Below are 16,764 nucleotides of genomic sequence, written 5' to 3'. Positions count from 1 at the left end.
CAGTTTCCAGATGCCCTTGATAAATAAAACCTGGGAATGGGAATAGTTACTTAATATAGGCAGTCTGTGGAATAGACCAGTGTCTTTCAAATGCAGGAAGCCCAGGGAAGAAATAGAATGGAAAGTGCTGAGTGGTGAAACATACCGCTCGAGAAGATGCTATGGTGGACAACTGGTTTACCAGCGTAGACCAGGTCCACCATCCATCGCTACGTGCTCATTCTGCGTAACTGACTTTGCAACATGCAAAGGGCAATATGGCCTTTCTAGGAATTCTGGAGACTACAGAGTGCTCGTGTACCTACCTCGTGACTATAACAACCATGTGGCTTGATATCGTTGCCATTCCCCTTAGAATGAGAGACAAAGAATGGAAAGTGGGGGTGGGCCAAGGGCAGCTGTTATCCCATTGTACAATTCTGTAAGTCTCAATGATCTCCTTTGCACTTTGTACGTGCCAGTGGCCACGGAGCCAAATTACCATGCCAGAATAGGCTGCTAGTTTTCATAGGTTTAGGATTTGACCTTGTTTATCTATATATAGGCATATATATATACACACACACACATATATATATTTATCTAACATACACACACACACCCTTGAGTGAATTATTTAACCTCTCCAAGTCTTAGGTTCTTCCTGTATAAAACAAGGGTAATTTTATCTCATTAAATTATGAACATATTTCAACAACATCGTTTTTATAGGTGTGTGTGGACAGACACAACTGTATGCACGTAGAGAGACCATATTTAGAATAGTAACTAGCACGTGGTCAGTAGGGACTGAATAAAAATTAGTTTTCTTCCCTTCCCTTGGTGGAAGCACCTTGTAAAAAAGAAGAAAATGGAGAAAGATATTCTCTTTATTTCAGTAAGCAGAAGCAAGAAGAAAAACTAGAACAGCCAAATAAATTAAGGGAGGGAGGGGGAGTGCCATATATTTCCTGGTTCATGAATGTGTATGAGACCATGGCCTGATATTAACCCCAAATTCCAAAGCCAATCCCTTTGGGTGTATTCATAAATGCATCTAACCGTTCAGTGCCCACACAATAAATGTGTAAATTCAGTTACCTAGCTGATTATGCACCCATTTGAAAGCACCCCCCTCCCCTGAAAAACGTGGCATTGGAAATATAGCCAATAATAAAATTGTCTAAATAGGTAATATTTCTTGCTTACTTACTGACAGCAAGGTTTTTAATTCCACGTCCGTGAACCACTGCGGGTCTTCTCGAAGCCTGCAGCAGTGTTTAAACCCGATAGTTCAAAGTAAAAGCTTTGCTACTAGATAATGACGTTAATTAACACTTTCTATTCGGAAGTCAGAAGCAATGGCTGGTATTTTTACCTACCTCTTTCCCGGCCGTTAGATAGATGTAGATATTCTTCTTAGGATGAGGAACCAGTTTGTAGAAAATGGGTGTCTCTTCTTTAATTTCATAGATAACCTCTGGACAATTTGAAGTCAAATTCTCACCCAGAACAACCTATTTTTTTTTTTCAAAAAGAGAAATATGATTTCTATTAAATACGTCAAATAGCGGGGGTGCGGGGAGGCAAGACTCATAGCTTAGTTCTAAGACCACATGCTCCTTCACTCACTACATATATGGGCTGAGGTACCGTGTTCCTTAAGCATCTACTGTCTCAGTCTTCCGCAAAGCCGGTAAAAACAAGTACGGTCACACACACACACGTGCGCATGCACACACACGCACAGCCAGCCTTCGGTCCTGTGGCAGTAACCTCATAGGTGGAGGCTTGACATCCATAATTCCTTAATACACCCGGCTTTACAAGAAGCTACAAGTGACAGCTTCCTTAATACTAGGCCAAGTGATCCTAAGACCGAAGGAAGTCGGTTTGATGACTTGCACAGTTGACTCTGATTCTCCTATACAATTCGACATACTTAGACATCTTAATGTAAGCAGGACAACTGAACAGGCCCAAGCGGGTGGGTATGTGCTTATATATAAAATAGAGCCAAGCATAGCTTTGAAATTGGACATACCCGAGTTTCCTCATCTCAATCAATAAATATTTACTGAATAGCCCCTATGTATCTGGCATGTTCTAGGTGTTTGGAAAATGGCACTGAACAAATGAGTGGAGGGAAGGGGAGTAGAAACCTACCTTCATGGAACGTGTGTGTGTGTGTGTGTATAGGGGAGTGGTGGCTGGCAATGAGTAAATTATAAACCCTATTAGAAGGCGATGTCAGTCAAAATAAAGTGGGGTAAAGAGATAAGGATGTGTGCTCAGGGTAGTTCTCATTGAGAGGTGGTAGTTAGGTAGCTACATGCAGGAGATGCTGGAGTGGGTCACTTGGGTGTCTGGGTGACACATGTTTGGCCCCTTGGTCCTGATGCCCTACAGTCTGGGGGGGGGCAGTGGGGCGTGAGCAGCACCAGCGAGGCAGAGCGCAGTGGGCAGTGAGGTAAGGGGTGTGTAACGTAGGTTCTCGTAGGCCCATATAAAGACCTTACTCTCACTCCAGGTGAGAGCGAGGGAGCCACTGCACATTTCAAGCACTCGCTAGCCACCTCTGGCTAGTGCCTACCATACTAGAAGTAGACACAGAGCATTTCCATCATTGTGGAAAGTTCTGTTGGACAACACCAGCCTACCGAGAACCGTGAAGGCAGGGAAACATCAGACAGGCGCAGCCCAAGTGTGAGCCTGCCAGGTTCTTGTCTCCCCATCTCTAATTCATAGTCCTTATTAATCAGCTCAGAGACAAAAAATTGATCAGGTTCTAGAACGTGGTCATAGAGAAGAGAAGAAACAGGAAACCAGTTAAAAAACATTGATAAAAATATTCTCAAGCGCAGCTCGAGAGAAGACAGGCTGCTGTCCAGGAGGAATCCATCACGTCAAAGGCACCATTGGGCACAACCACCTTTGAGGCATTCGCGCCAACCAAACAGACCTCGAATCTAATCAAGCCTTTAGTGCGAACTTTCACTTAGCATCAGGAAGCAGAAAGGGGAGGAAGGAGCTGAACAACCCCACGAGGAAAGAAACAGCCAAATCCACAACGTGAGGCATCTGAGGAGACAACAGGCTTCATTTCCTCAGTCAGTCAGTGGCAGCGGATAAAGGCTGGAAGGTGGTCACTCCAGACTGAGAGAGACAAGGCAGCCCACAGGTGATTGGAGGACCTTGTCTGGATGCCAGTTTGAACAAAAATAATTTTCAAAGACATTCGTGAGCCAATGAGGAAAATGTAGCTCTACAAACGCAATATTAGATAATTCGAAAGGATGACTGGATAATTTTGTTGTGGTAACAGCATCATGGGTACGGTTACTTGAGAAACTGAGCATTTTTTAGAGATGTGTAATGCAGCACGGAGGGGTGAAATGCCACTGTCTGGGATTTGCTTCAAAAGAAAAACATAATTTACAAAACACCACCGCTCATCCATTTTAAGTGAGTTAGAAGCTACATTGCAGTTTTTATCGGGACTTAATTCTTGGAGCATGATTGACGCAGATGGGTAAGGGCCGGAAAGCTCCAGTTGGGGGCAACTTTGATTCACCCGTAGATGATGAGGCACCAGGATTTTCTCTGGAACTCCAAATTGTGGCAGGAAAGCCTTTCTGTGGTACTGGGCACCAGGCTTTGCCAGCCAGATTCCTAAATGAGCTACCTAGAGTGGCTTACACGGAGAGCTTGTCCTAGTAACTATGGATGCTGGGCTGAAATTGGTATGTTTCACTGATGGTGGGAGTGAGACTTCCCTAGAAGGTAACTTGGCATTATCTCTCAAAATTATAAAGCACATACCCTTAGACCCCACAGCCCCTCACATCTATATTGAATGACATATGTACGTGGCGGTTTAGTGTATCACACATTATAAGCAAAAGATTGAAACAGCCTAAACGTCCAACTGAAGAGAACTGATTAAACACAGTATAAACAGTATAGTACTATTTAGCCATAAAAGTCATTAGGAAGCTCTTTCTAGGGGCGCCTGGGTGGCTCAGTGGGTTAAGCCGCTGCCTTCGACTCAGGTCATGATCTCAGAGTCCTGGGATCGAGCCCCGCATCGGGCTCTTTGCTCAGCAGGGAGCCTGCTTCCTCCTCTCTCTCTGCCTGCCTCTCTGCCTGCTTGTGATCTCTCTGTCAAATAAATAAATAAAATCTTTAAAAAAAAAAAAGGAAGCTCTTTCTATATATGTTTAACACATTATATTATGTATATCTATATATTGCATAAACATGTTTATATACATATATAGCATGTTTAATATAGTGTATATTTGACAAAATGAGAGGAAGACGATCTTCCCCCTTTTGCTTGCAAACATATATAAAATATCTCTGGGAAGATACCCAAGAAACCCACTCCCCTGTTTGCCCCCTAGGTCAGGAATGTGTGGTTTTCACCATATATTCTCTTGGTTCTTTTGAATTTGGAACAATGTCAATGTATTATCTTAGAAAACAAATACATAAGATTTAAATGTGAAAAGTGAGGATGAGTGGACCCAATTGTTTCGTTTTTTGTTTGTTTGGTTTTTTTGTTTGTTTGGTTTTTTGCTAGATTCCACATAAAAGGATCTCCATAACCCTGAGGACAGGACAATAGGAACTTCTCATTTTCATCACAAAGGGACCCCAACATGTTATGTGGAGGGGTCTGGGTGTTGTGGTCCTCACCTCTCTCAGGTGACTCTGGGACAGGAGAGACATGGCTTTCTTTCCCTGCTAGATTTCTATTAATATCACCTCCTCCTCCTCCCAACCCCACAGCCCATTCCCAGGGCATCAAAGCAACACTTGGATCTCCTAGGTGCAAAATTCGTGTCAACATCAACACAGAGAAGAAAGCCAGCCAGACTGGAGCCCGGAAAATGTTCCCTCCTCAGCTCAGTTTAACTGGGCAGCTTTGGAGAAAGAGCTCGATCGGTGAAGTGAGGCAGGAAGTAACAGTGAGTCACAGAAACCCAAAATGGGTTGAGTTTTGTATAAAAGCCACTCTTCTAATTCATACGCGTTCCTTGGGCATGATGTGGATTTTCATCTCTTGCTTCCAGAATTCTCCTTAATATAGCTCGAATCTGGAGTCAACCTGAGTCTCTACCACGCATATGCTCATTTACCCCTTCATCTTTCGAGTCTCAGATGTCACCTCCTCTGAGAAGCCTTCCCTAGTTGCCTTTCTACCTCACCCCACTGTCGTGGTCTACCCATCAGTCCATTTCCTTCAGAGCACATACTACTGTCTGAAATGGCTTTATTGCTGGTAAATTCAGTTATGTATCTTCTGTCTTTTTCTTCCCATCACAAGAGCAGGAGTTTGCCTCTTTTATTCATTTTTGTATCGGCACCCAGAATAGTGTCTGGCACATAAAAGGTGCCCAATAAATATTTATTAAATGAAAAAAATTCTATTAGCATTCAAGATTTTTATAAGGCTCTTCAGATTTTTTTTTTTTTTTCCAGCTGAAGCCTGTGTAGAAAACAAATTTTCCCCGGTGGAGAATTTCAGTTTGTGTCAACATATTGTTTCTGTCGACATCTTCCTGAAGCTTCATGATAGGCTATTAACTAGCCTTGGGATTTTTGTTGCATACAAAACAAATTCCCAACTCCAGTTCTGAAATGTGTGATGTGTGAGACTTCTACATCAGACAGATACGTTACAAGTTCAACACCACCCACGGAAAGGATAGCTTGCTGAGGAAAATGGGGGGTGGGGAGGAGAGAAAAAATTAAACAAAAGACTACTTCTTTTTTCTTTACCATTACCATGACATGGAAAAGCCATGGGTGTTCAAAAAGCTAAAATATATACTTCAAATTTCTTTCCAGTTAAAGGGCAACCAAGCCAATCTTCTCATTTTTTAAAAAAATAAATAGTTTCTAAGAAATGCTGCAAATGGGGACATAAACCACATATACATACACACGAGAAAGCAAGGTAATTATCCAACAGTGTTTAAAGGGCTTCAGTAGTTAGGAGTAATAAAGGTGAAATATAAAGATTAAGGCAAATTCCTCTTTTATTTCCAGTCTACTTATTTCAGTGTAATAGTAAGAGAAGACTACAGCTTGAACCACAAGTTCTCAGTTTGTGGGTTACATGGCACTAATAGTTCTAAACTGAGGAGTCCTGCAAACTCACAAACTAGAAAGAATGAGATGGAGGTGAACCTGAACTCACTTCATATGACACTCCAAGCAGCCAATCATGGAGGCCATTTCCAAGTTTTGACACTTCCTGCTGTTTCGGCTTCTTGATCTATTACCTCAGCTCAGCCAACCCCACCACCCCTACTTTCGGCCCCAGGTTCTGTCCTGGGTTCTGCACGGCCTCCTTTCCTTTATTTGAACATTCTCTGGGAATAGAAAGAGAGCTTGTCCTTATAAAATATCTTATTATTTTTGTTATGTTTTATTTTCCTTTGACAACTGTAAGACCAGGATCAAGGCAGACTTCAGGTGTCACACACTTTGCCTCCTGCAAGGATATGGAAGAACTTTCTGGAACTGGTCTGACTTTTGCTCCATGGTTGGATAAATGAAATCCACCTGGGGAAATAGAGTTTTGAAGGCCACAAAGATTGCCAGTCCTGACTCGAAGCAGTGCTTCTCTGCTCAATATGGGAAGGGACACACATGATAGGGTTTCTGTCCCTCTGAAACCTACTTCAGTCCTAGGGATGTTGGAGAAACCCCACACTAGCCGCCTACCACAAGAACCATTCCCAAAATCAACTTGAACACAGATTTTCTTCCTTTGCTCTCAAAGAGCCCACAGGGGAAAAGCTGGAGTCCCATAGGAGGTTCAGAGGCTCCCATGAGCCACTCGCAGCTCTGAGAGGAGGAGCCTCTGCCTTCTAATACAGATGTCTGCACCCTGCCGGTTAGGGTACCAGACGCCATCCCCAAATAGGAACAAACTAAAACCACAGAAGCCAGAGCCCTCCTCATGAAACATCAAATACCTGCAACTTGGTATTAACTCAGATAACGCCAATATTTGAAAGAAAATTTTAAAAACAAAACAAAACCAGTTCTACAAATTCCACTAAGCTCTACAGACTACATTTTTAATTAGCGGGGCAGTTTGGTTGGGGGACGAGTTGCTTCAACCTTGAGCAAGTTGCCTAACCTCTCCGAGCCTCAGGTCTTTCTCATTTATAAAGTTGGGGATGGTAACGCGATTGACGCACAAGGATGAAATGAGTTAACCCAGGCAGACCCCTGTTCTCATGCCCGGCACAGAAGTTAGAGCTCAGAAATGTTGCCTATTATTATGCCTTATCTTTTATGCTTACAAGAAAGGTTAATGGGCATGCATAAAGTTACAAATTTCAAATTTCATGCATATTCCATTATTACTTATTTTACCACCTGGAAGAAGCTCAAAATAGTCAATTCTGCCCTTGAAATAAAGACAATTTTCTACATGCGACAGTCAGCTCAAAGGAACCTAGACGCCACAGTAAGCTGTACCACAATCCGGACAAAGATATGGCGCATGTTTATAAAAACAGGTACGCCCTCAGGGAGCAGGTGTGCAACACGTGAGACGTGAATCCCCAAAAGCTGACTTCAGCGTGGCCATCCTCGCTCAGCTGATCTCAGGGGAGATGCTGACAACCAAGGAAGTACAGCATGCGATCTTCCTCAGAAAGGAAGTAAAATGAGGAAATAACCCCGGGGGGATAGGGTGACGACACAACCCAACTCCCAGCCACTAGGATTACACTTCAATAAAACCAGGGGGAGGACTGCACTGTGGAAAGGACCCTTTCAAGTTCTAAACTTCCATTTTTCTAAAATCTTACAAGGGATCTTAGGAATAAACGCAGGAAAAAAGGGCAGTGCAGACATTAGCATATCACAAAGCTTTCCATTCTTCCACTTCTCAATCTTACCTCTGGAGGTGGAGCCAGATCACCTGGAGGCAGTGAGGGTCTTTAAGGACACTTGCAAAATGATTCAGTATCCCTGGCCAAGCCCAGCATCATGTTAGCCCATTGCAGAATATGACCCAGCTATTTAAAAAATACTGTTTACAAAGGGTTTTCCATTAACATTTTAATACAGGCATTCTTTCCCTCATTAAGGGAAAAAAAAAATGGGTGCAAAATTAGATAAAGTCTGACCTCAACTACGCAAAAAAAAAAAAAAAAAAATCCTAAAATGCTGCCATCAGTTGCCGCTACACAACAGAACTAGGGTTTTTTTGTTTGTTTGTTTGTTTGTTTTTGTTTTGTTTCTGTTTTCTCCTCACCCCCATTACTTTGTAACTTTCTCTAGGAATATATATTACTTTCGTAATAAGAAAAAAAATATTTAAATAACCTGAGGTTTAAAATCGCACGGAACAATGCTAAAATCCCATGAGGTTTTTGGAGATTTAAGTTAGAGAGAGAGTGTGTACGTGTATGTGTGTAGTGGTTAAAAAACAAAAAACAAAAAAAACAAAAACAAACAAAAAAACACAGCAATTGGCCCCCAACTGCTGTTTCCTGCCCCTCATCCAACCAGGCATATACTACAGTGCCTGGCGTCTGATCACTCTTGATCACTGGGAAACTGAGGAGTCAGGCTGTGGGTGATCCAAGCCCTCTTTCTTCTCCTCCTCCCACCGGCTGCCTGGGGTTGGGTTGTGTTTTGCGTTGCTTCTTAGTACCTCCGCTCTGTGGCTTCAGAAGCCAAGCTTGTGTCTATCAATGTTCATCTTTTCTAACAGTTCTGGTGACAAGTCTGGCAAGGGAGAAGCTTGAAGTCTTTGAATAAAGGCATTCGGGGATTATCTATGCCTTCCCAATCAGTGACACAATCCCGGGTCTTGGGACTCTGGGTAATTTCATGGGCTGCGTCTAAGACATGGGGAAGTCTTGGGAATTACTGGGCTGGTCTAGGGAGTCTGGCATGGCCAAGTCAGTTCAGGTATTTCCCTCACAATTTCCTCCTGAGGAAAGGGACCTTCCTGAGTGAAGCCGGGAGCAGGGTTTAACTCCCTGGAAGTTATCATGCCATACAGGTATTCCTCCAGTCAGATGGTCTGCCTCCTCCTAGAGCTGGGATTCTTCCTGGTGCTTCTAAAAACCCTGATGGACACCCTAGGAGCATGGGTTCCACTGTCACTGCCCCTCCATGGTCCCCTATCAATGTGCTTCCCGTCCCCCCCAGGGAACCTTCCAGGAGTGGTTGGGGCAGACATCACAAACTCAGGGTAGCTTGGGGGACATTAGCGCAGACGCAGGAGTCCCCCCACACGCAGATCTCTGCTGTGCCCTGTGTACCTTGGGCAAATCTCCACGTTCTCCGGGCCTCCCTTCCCTTCTGGGTAAAACGGGCCTCGTCTGTAACTACCTCATGGCCTCGTGGAGAGGATGGAATTCCTTAGAACACGGAGAGGGACAGGCACAAGGGAAACAAAGCACAACTGCCAGCAGTCACAAAATAAGGCCCCAAACCAACCAACCTGCCCGTGTTATTTGGATCCTAAAAGCAAGGCGCAGGGAAGGCTTCTGAAGGTGTGCCTCTCACAGACGCTGAGGAAAGCCCCGCTTCAGTCAGCTGCCTCCTCCTCGTCAGCTGGAAGCTGCAGCCCAGGCCCAGCCCTCTGACACCACAACAACACGGCAACCTGGCCAGCTGCACGCCAGCCCCGGGGGTGAGCCGACGGGACAGGCGAAACCAGGCCGTCGTCCCCCGGGGAATGATTTCGGGCCAAGTGTTCCCTCACCTTCCGTTTACCATGTAGCCGTTTGGTTGGCTCGGCTTCGGGGAAACAGTGTTCTCGTCACAAAACTCATCAGAAAGAGCCTCCATCTGAAGAGATAATTGGTGAGGAGGCCCCGGGAAGGACTGACGGCCGCTTCCTGTGCCAGGTGAAATGGGTCCAATCCCCCTGCCCGGGTTGGTGGAGCCACACGTGTCACCGCACGGCGCCAAGCAACTTGTGTAGAGTGACGGATGGGTGTTTACCTTTCCCCAGGAAATCAAGCTCACGCAACAGGAAAGATGATCAATGTATATTTTAAAAGAATGTGTATACAAACAAACTCCCTCCCATATGTTACTGGGTTTCCTCCAAAGAAAACAGATTAAATCAAATGCCTACCAGGCACGCAGCATTGTATTAGGCTGTGGGGATTCGGGACCCCCTTCTCGAGAAGCTTAAAAAATGAAGTTGGGGAGGCAAGACCAACAGGAGTGAAAAGGCTGGGCATCAAAGCAAGACATTTGTAACGAGCCAAAAGAAGGAGACAGCTAATGAGTATTTCAGAGGAGGGGAAAACATGGTCAGTCTGGGCTTCGGAGGCCTCAGAGAGCAGGTAGAGTGTGAGCTGAGCCAAAGCACAGACACATCGTAGGCTTCAGTAGAGAAAAAAAAGCAAAACAAAAAGCAAAGAAAAAAAAAGCCATCCTGGAAGGGGGCACAGCATGAACAAAGGTGGGGGGCGGGGGTGACTAGAATACACAATGCACATCAGGGAAACAAGCAAATAGTTTTGGCGAAAGTGGGAGATAAGAGCACAGAAGATGGAATTAGCGGCCATCAGGAGAGAAAGGGGTTTTCTAGGTTGTCTAGCACAATCTCATTTTACAGATGAGGAAAAGGAAGCCCAGAGAGGTTAGGCGATTCACCTACAGTCACACAGCTAGTTGTCGATGGGAGATCAGTTGAGAAATCAAATCTGTTTGTACTCAATTTAGAATCTGAGCTGACAGTAAATCAACTGACTACCGGGAGGCAGAGAGGAACATCAGCCTAAGGTGACAGAAACCGCGCCGTTCCCAGCCCCGACTGTTGACGGAGGCTGCGGGAGGTGTTCAATAAATGCTTGCTGATGAAGCTAAGAGGCCAGCCGCTCTATCACTCCAGACAAGTCATTAGGTAACCCTGGGTTTATCTTCTTCTCCTCCCACTGCCTCCCCCCAACCCGCGGTGAATCATAACCCCAACTTGACCCATGGTATACCCATACAGAAAAAATAGTCCTCCCAGATAAAAGTCAGGGGGGTCTCAAAGGATTTTGGGTCTCTAACCTCTTCCTGATGTGGGCACAAAGGGCATAAAACAAAACCCTTCCATGGGTGGCAAGTGGGTTGGAGGGAAGGAACACCTGTTCTTTCTACTTTTCAAACCATACCATCCCTCATCTGTTTCAAGTTATCAGAAATCAGGTGCATCGTACATTTCCATTACAAAGGAGACATGGAGCAAAGGGTGAACTGTCTTAGGAAGGTGGGGAGCGGGAGGGCCAGACCCCCATTTACCTCCCCTTGGAAGCTTATGAGTAAAGGAGGGAGAATAACTTGGCATGCTCCTGGGAAGCAAGGTGGTTCGAGTTTCCTTACACATGGCTAGGGAGGCCATCACATACAGATTTCCAGAAATCTCTTTGTGGTCATTTCTGAGGGTCTCGGAGCAGTTCACAGAGCAGTTGGTAGGATGTCGTGTATAACGCAGAAACAATTTAAAAAAAAAGTAAATAAATTTAAAAGCACAAAATGGATCACGATGAAGATTGACATTGAAGAAGGCACAGAAAACCAACCTTAAGTAACTGGCCATCTCCAGTCCCCAAGAACAAAACAGTCCTGTTCATTACCACGGTGCCATAAACAGATGTCAGGTCGGAATGGATCAAGGTAGATGAGGCGATTGGTTGGACTCTCTCAGGTTGCTCGCCTTCTTTCTGAACATGCACACAAACGCACAAATGAAAAAAAGATCATTTTTAACAGTGGTAATCACTCATGCCCACCTAGGAACAATCCTCCTTGAGCCCCAAACACATTTTCTTAGACAAGACTCCCAGGAGCAACTGCTTAGCCCCTTTTTCTGCAGGATCACCACGCCTGCCCAACCCACAGAAAGCCATTTGTTGACTATGTATTAACATGTATTGATCGCCAGCAGTGAACTAGCCATCCATCTAACACTCCCCCAGCTGATAGATGAAATCGAGTTCCACTCTATTGCCAAGAAAGAGCCCACTGCTGAATTAGGAGGGAGAAGATCTCATGCTTGGCGGTTTGCACGATCCTCCTGCAAATTATTTTAGCAAGGGATTGGCTCCTGTGAGGTTAAACAAGCCACTTCCCAAGCTGTGAGGTGGACCATCCCGTTGGCTGCGAAGGCAGAGAGGAGGGACTGCGGATTTACCAGACGCCTGCAACATAAAGCCCGAAGACAGGGTAATTAATTCAGAGGGTAAAAAGGGAAAGATACATTCATGGCTGGTGGGTAGGACAGAACCACAGAACTAAAGAGGAACTAAGCAGGAGGGCTGGACATGGGGCTGATGCTCTTGAAGAAGAAACAAAAAGTTCAGCTTCCAGCCCGAAGGCATTCTGATGGTCTACAGCACTGAGCACGGTTTAATCACGTGCTTGCTTCCGCTCATTAGTTAAAACCCCTCTTTAAACTCAGGGCAGAGCGAGTGTCCACCAAAATGTCTTGGTCTTTCTTGGTTCAAGTCGTGAAGAGTTTCACGGTGCTTCCTGCCTTCGACGACAGGAAACTGAGTTTGTTACACAAATGTCTGGAAGATACAGCGCTAGAGCAAGCCGTTACCATCTGCAGCTACTAAATACGGTGTGATAGCATACTTTATCGGCCAGAGCTCAGTTCCCAATTGTACGAAGGTTTCCAAACCCACATTTAAGTTTTAGCCAACGGGAGAGCTGGCCAACTCCCGTAAGCCTCACTGGAACTCTTCAAGTTGTCCTGTCTGGGGAGAGGGGAGGTGCGCAGGGGGAGGCTAAGACTTATTAACTTCATTATATTATTGCTGACAGTGTTTATGTCTTTCAATTTATGTCTTATTAAACATTCATTATTTTTAAACCCACCAAGTTTCATTAACATCTAAAGTAAATGGATTCACGGACTAAATTGATTTCTGAACCCTTTAAACTGCCGTTTATATTTCTTTGTTGAAGTTGCGCTGGGAAGAAAAGATAAGCTAGCAAGGATTTCTCCAATGCTGTGATCACTTTTTAAGGGAAAGATGTCATAACCTAAGAGAAAGTGACTTATTTGCATAAAATATTCCATAGTGAACTCAGTTTAAGAAGATTTTTAGAAAGCCCATAGAGATTTTTTTTCCCCCTGTTAGATACTTTTCCTGTCGTCGGGGAAAATGAGGAAGTATCCTGTTAAAATTGAAGTTAAGAAGAAAAAAATTCTGTGTTTCTGAGAATCAGAACAATACATCACTGTTTAGATAAGGATGCCTCATGACTATAAGCAGAAAGAGAAAAATCAGATGACCTTTAGATTGGAAAAAAAAAAAACAAACCACACCACACGTCTTCCTTTAAAATAAAACCAGAATTGTTCAAACTTTAGATCAGCTGACCATGCCTATTACTCTTATTAAATATTTGAGCATTGCAGAGAGGCTAACTCAGAGAATTAGGTGTCATGTGTCTGGGCATCTGGAATGTTCTAGTACTGTTCTCTTTGACTGGAGGATTCCATTCCCCCTCAACCCACGGCACAGAAAAAGTTATGGCTATAGGTTGCTGATTATTTATCCACAAGGACCACATGGGACAGTGTATGCCTACGTCTTGGTATACAATAAGTGCTTGATAAGTGTAGCCATTCTGACTAGCCAAGAACCATGACATCACAGGGAGCCTTTGCTGAGGTCGGATGAGAAATTCTGTTTGTGATGTTCTGCTTAGATCCACAAAAAAAACAAAACAAAACCAAAAATAAAAACAAAAAAATCCAGAAGTGTCTCAAAAGCTGTAAAGACATAAGGATAAAAAATTGCTTCCAAATTACCATCCCATCTTTTCCAGCACCCTTCCCAGACATCTGACCATTCCTTAATAATTGTAGTTTTCCAAATGAAGTCCTGGATCAGTAACACAGGTAAGTAGTAGAACCATGAATCAACACTCCTGAACTTGGGAGCCAGTGGCATGAACAGCCCTCCTGGAACTAGGTGGTCAGAGAGCTTAGGTCTGCAATCAAGTTCAGTTCTCACCAACTGGCTGACTGGGGCAATTTATGTGACCCTGTTGGGGGCTGGCTTTCTCGTTTGTGAATAAGGCTCATGATTTAGCCTTATTGGTAGGGGATTATAGAGAAGAGTGATAGTAGAAGTATACCAGTGATAGCAGATATCTATCTGCTGGTAGATAGCTGGTCCCTGTTTGCTGGTCTCGGTAACATGCACTGACTGTGTGCTACATGGACTATTTTATCACCTTACCTAATCCTGACTCTGTCACTTCCCAGCTAAGTAATTTTGTGTACGTTATTTAACCTCTCCGTGACTCAGTTTCTTCCTCTATGCGATGCAAGGGATGATAATGACTCTTAAGTACGCAAGCCCCAGTGAACCTTGGAACAACATTTGGTGCACAGAAATACAAGATCCATATTTGTTTTCATTACCTCATCTTAAAATACTAACGGTTGCTGCCACACTCAAGGCAGTTATCCCCACCTTCTTTGCCACAACAACCCTGACTTTGATCCGGTAGTCTGGGAAACCATGATGGGTCTAAGCCATGGGGTAATCTCATTCTCCACTGCCAAGTATTTGCTTTCCTACTCCTTCGAGCATGGTCCAGTTTGGGCCAGTGAGATGGGGGAAGTTCACTGAAGGGGCTTCTGAGAATAAATCTCTACGATAAGCAGCAGCTCTTGAGCAGAGTCCATCTGCCCTCTCCCCTCACTTGCTCCCTTTGATAACTGTTGTGTGAGGCCCCCATGCCCAGTGTGGTGGCCATTTTGCTTCCATAAGATTCAAGATGGAGGATGAAAATCAACATGCTAAAATCGGTGCGGGGGAAAATAACGGCCTAGGCTCTTGAGAACACCATGGAGCACAGCTTCGAACCTTTAAACATTTACTAACAACAGATGCTACGGTTTAAGTTGCTGTTGAATGGGTTTTCTGTTACTTGCAACCAAAAGCAAGTTGCTGCAAGAAATGAGAGTCTTGTTGGACGTGACACCAGACTCTAGCTTTTCCTCAGCTACGAGGGACCAAGAACTGGCTGACGCTTATTCCTCTCACCGTGGAAGACCTTGGCCACAGTCAGGATTGCACAGCCAATTACATCAGCGAGCCTGGAAGAAAATAGGAAAGAGCCGGCTTGGACCTCACATAAACTCTAAGGGTAGCTCTGGCTGAATGGAAATGGATTCTTTTGTGCTAGAAACACACAGAAATGGACAAGTCCCTGTGAATGGAAAAAGGGGCCCTCTGAGTGGCATTCTTACGCTCATTCCAGCAAATGAAAACAAAAGAGAGACAGCCTTCAGAGACACCTCCTCACAGAAGTGAAGTTAATAGCTAGGGAGCCAAGCCGAAAAAGGGGTGAAATGTGTAGCCGGCCCCGTTTCCAAAGATTATTCTTACTCTTTTTTTTTTTTTTTTTTTTGGCCTATTCTCTATCTTGCCCTTCTCTCCCCTTAGGGCGTCATCGCTAATGTTGCTCTCAGCCTATTCTGTCTAGTTTATTATGTGTAATTTATTTCTGAATCCCAGCCTCTGCTTGTTCGTCTTCGTGTAACAAGGTTAATGCCTTGTAATGATGCTTTTGCCAGTTCTGCCTTTCATGACAGAATCCAATCTTGATTTAGCTCTAAACCTTGTCTCCCCTTTGGGCTTTCTTGGTTCCCTCAGAGTTGTCATTCTGCTTCTCCCGCCTGCCATGTCTAACCACGATGTCACGCCCACGCTTTAGCCTGAAGAAGAAAAGTTTTCTCCATTTGAGGGGAAAAAGCTACCTGGTCTCAGACAATGTTTGGGCTCAAAAAGAGGCTCCATGTACCAAAGTGGAACCAAGGCTACCCAGAAGGGTGAGGGCTGGCAGGCATGTGTGTGTGTGAGAGTGAGTGTACAGAGAGCAGCGGACCCATCACAAGAGGAAACAGCTTGCCCTCCTGGCAGCACCCTTATATGACCTTTCATTGACAATACACACTCCCAGCGTACAACTCCAGGGGGCTCCAGTCATGTATTCTGGGGTGAATGGCACCTCCAGAGCTGAGTAACACCGTGGCCTTGCTCCTACCATGCAAAAGATGGCCTGACTCGTCACGCCTAATGGAGGCTGTTCCCAGCCCTACTTGAGCTGTTATGGGGACAGCAGGAGGCAATGTGCATGAAAGAGGGGCCTCAAGTGTTAGGGACCCAGCAAGAGTCAAGTCTTCTACTCCTAAGGTGCTGAAAAGACTCCCTCAGTTTGGTGTTTCCAGGAAAGATACCAACAGGGGGCCTATTCACTACTTCTACCTTGAGAAAATGCCTCTTGGGCAGTTACTTTTGTATCCAGCTCTCCTTTGGCATATACTTATTTTGAAACAGTTTCTTCACCATTTCCTAGAACTCACCAGGGGTCCACTTGTGGTTGGGAAACCTCAGGTAGAGTCGTACACTCTAGATTTGTGCAGGCGTATGTGTGCGCATGCATGCACGTGCGCGCGCACACACACACACACGCACACACCCCACCCTCTCCTCCCATTCTGCCCCCTATGGGCTGCTTGATTTTGAGATATCCCTGAACCTCAATGACCAAATCTATAAAATGGACAGACTAATATATATGCTCTGCCTCTTAGCATTGTTGTGAGGCTCAGATAAAACCTTGTACGTGAAAATAAGAAGAAGATGATCTTTATTAAGCTAGAAGAGATGGAAAGAACAATTTCTCACAAAAGTTTGTGATTTCATTAGCCATTAAGACTCCTGTTGCTTCTCTTTATTCTTCTAGAGTACACAACATTGCTTGGGT

The 16,764-nt window shown here is 44.6% G+C and overlaps 1 protein-coding gene across 1 annotated transcript in view; it reads right to left on the bottom strand.

Moving 5' to 3' along the window:
- Positions 1-16,764, bottom strand: part of PLXNC1 (plexin C1) — a 144,125-nt gene that overhangs the window by 112,494 nt on the left and 14,867 nt on the right. The window contains exons 2-3 of the mRNA XM_047740059.1: positions 11,550-11,690; positions 1,362-1,496 (exon numbers count right to left, since the gene is read on the bottom strand). Coding sequence (XP_047596015.1) covers positions 1,362-1,496; positions 11,550-11,690 — 276 coding nt within the window. The remainder of the gene's footprint in view (positions 1-1,361; positions 1,497-11,549; positions 11,691-16,764) is intronic.

The sequence above is a fragment of the Lutra lutra genome, chromosome 8 (assembly GCF_902655055.1).
Source record: "Lutra lutra chromosome 8, mLutLut1.2, whole genome shotgun sequence".
NCBI classification, from domain to species: Eukaryota; Metazoa; Chordata; class Mammalia; order Carnivora; family Mustelidae; genus Lutra; species Lutra lutra.
This window is presented reverse-complemented; position numbering and strand designations above follow the sequence as displayed.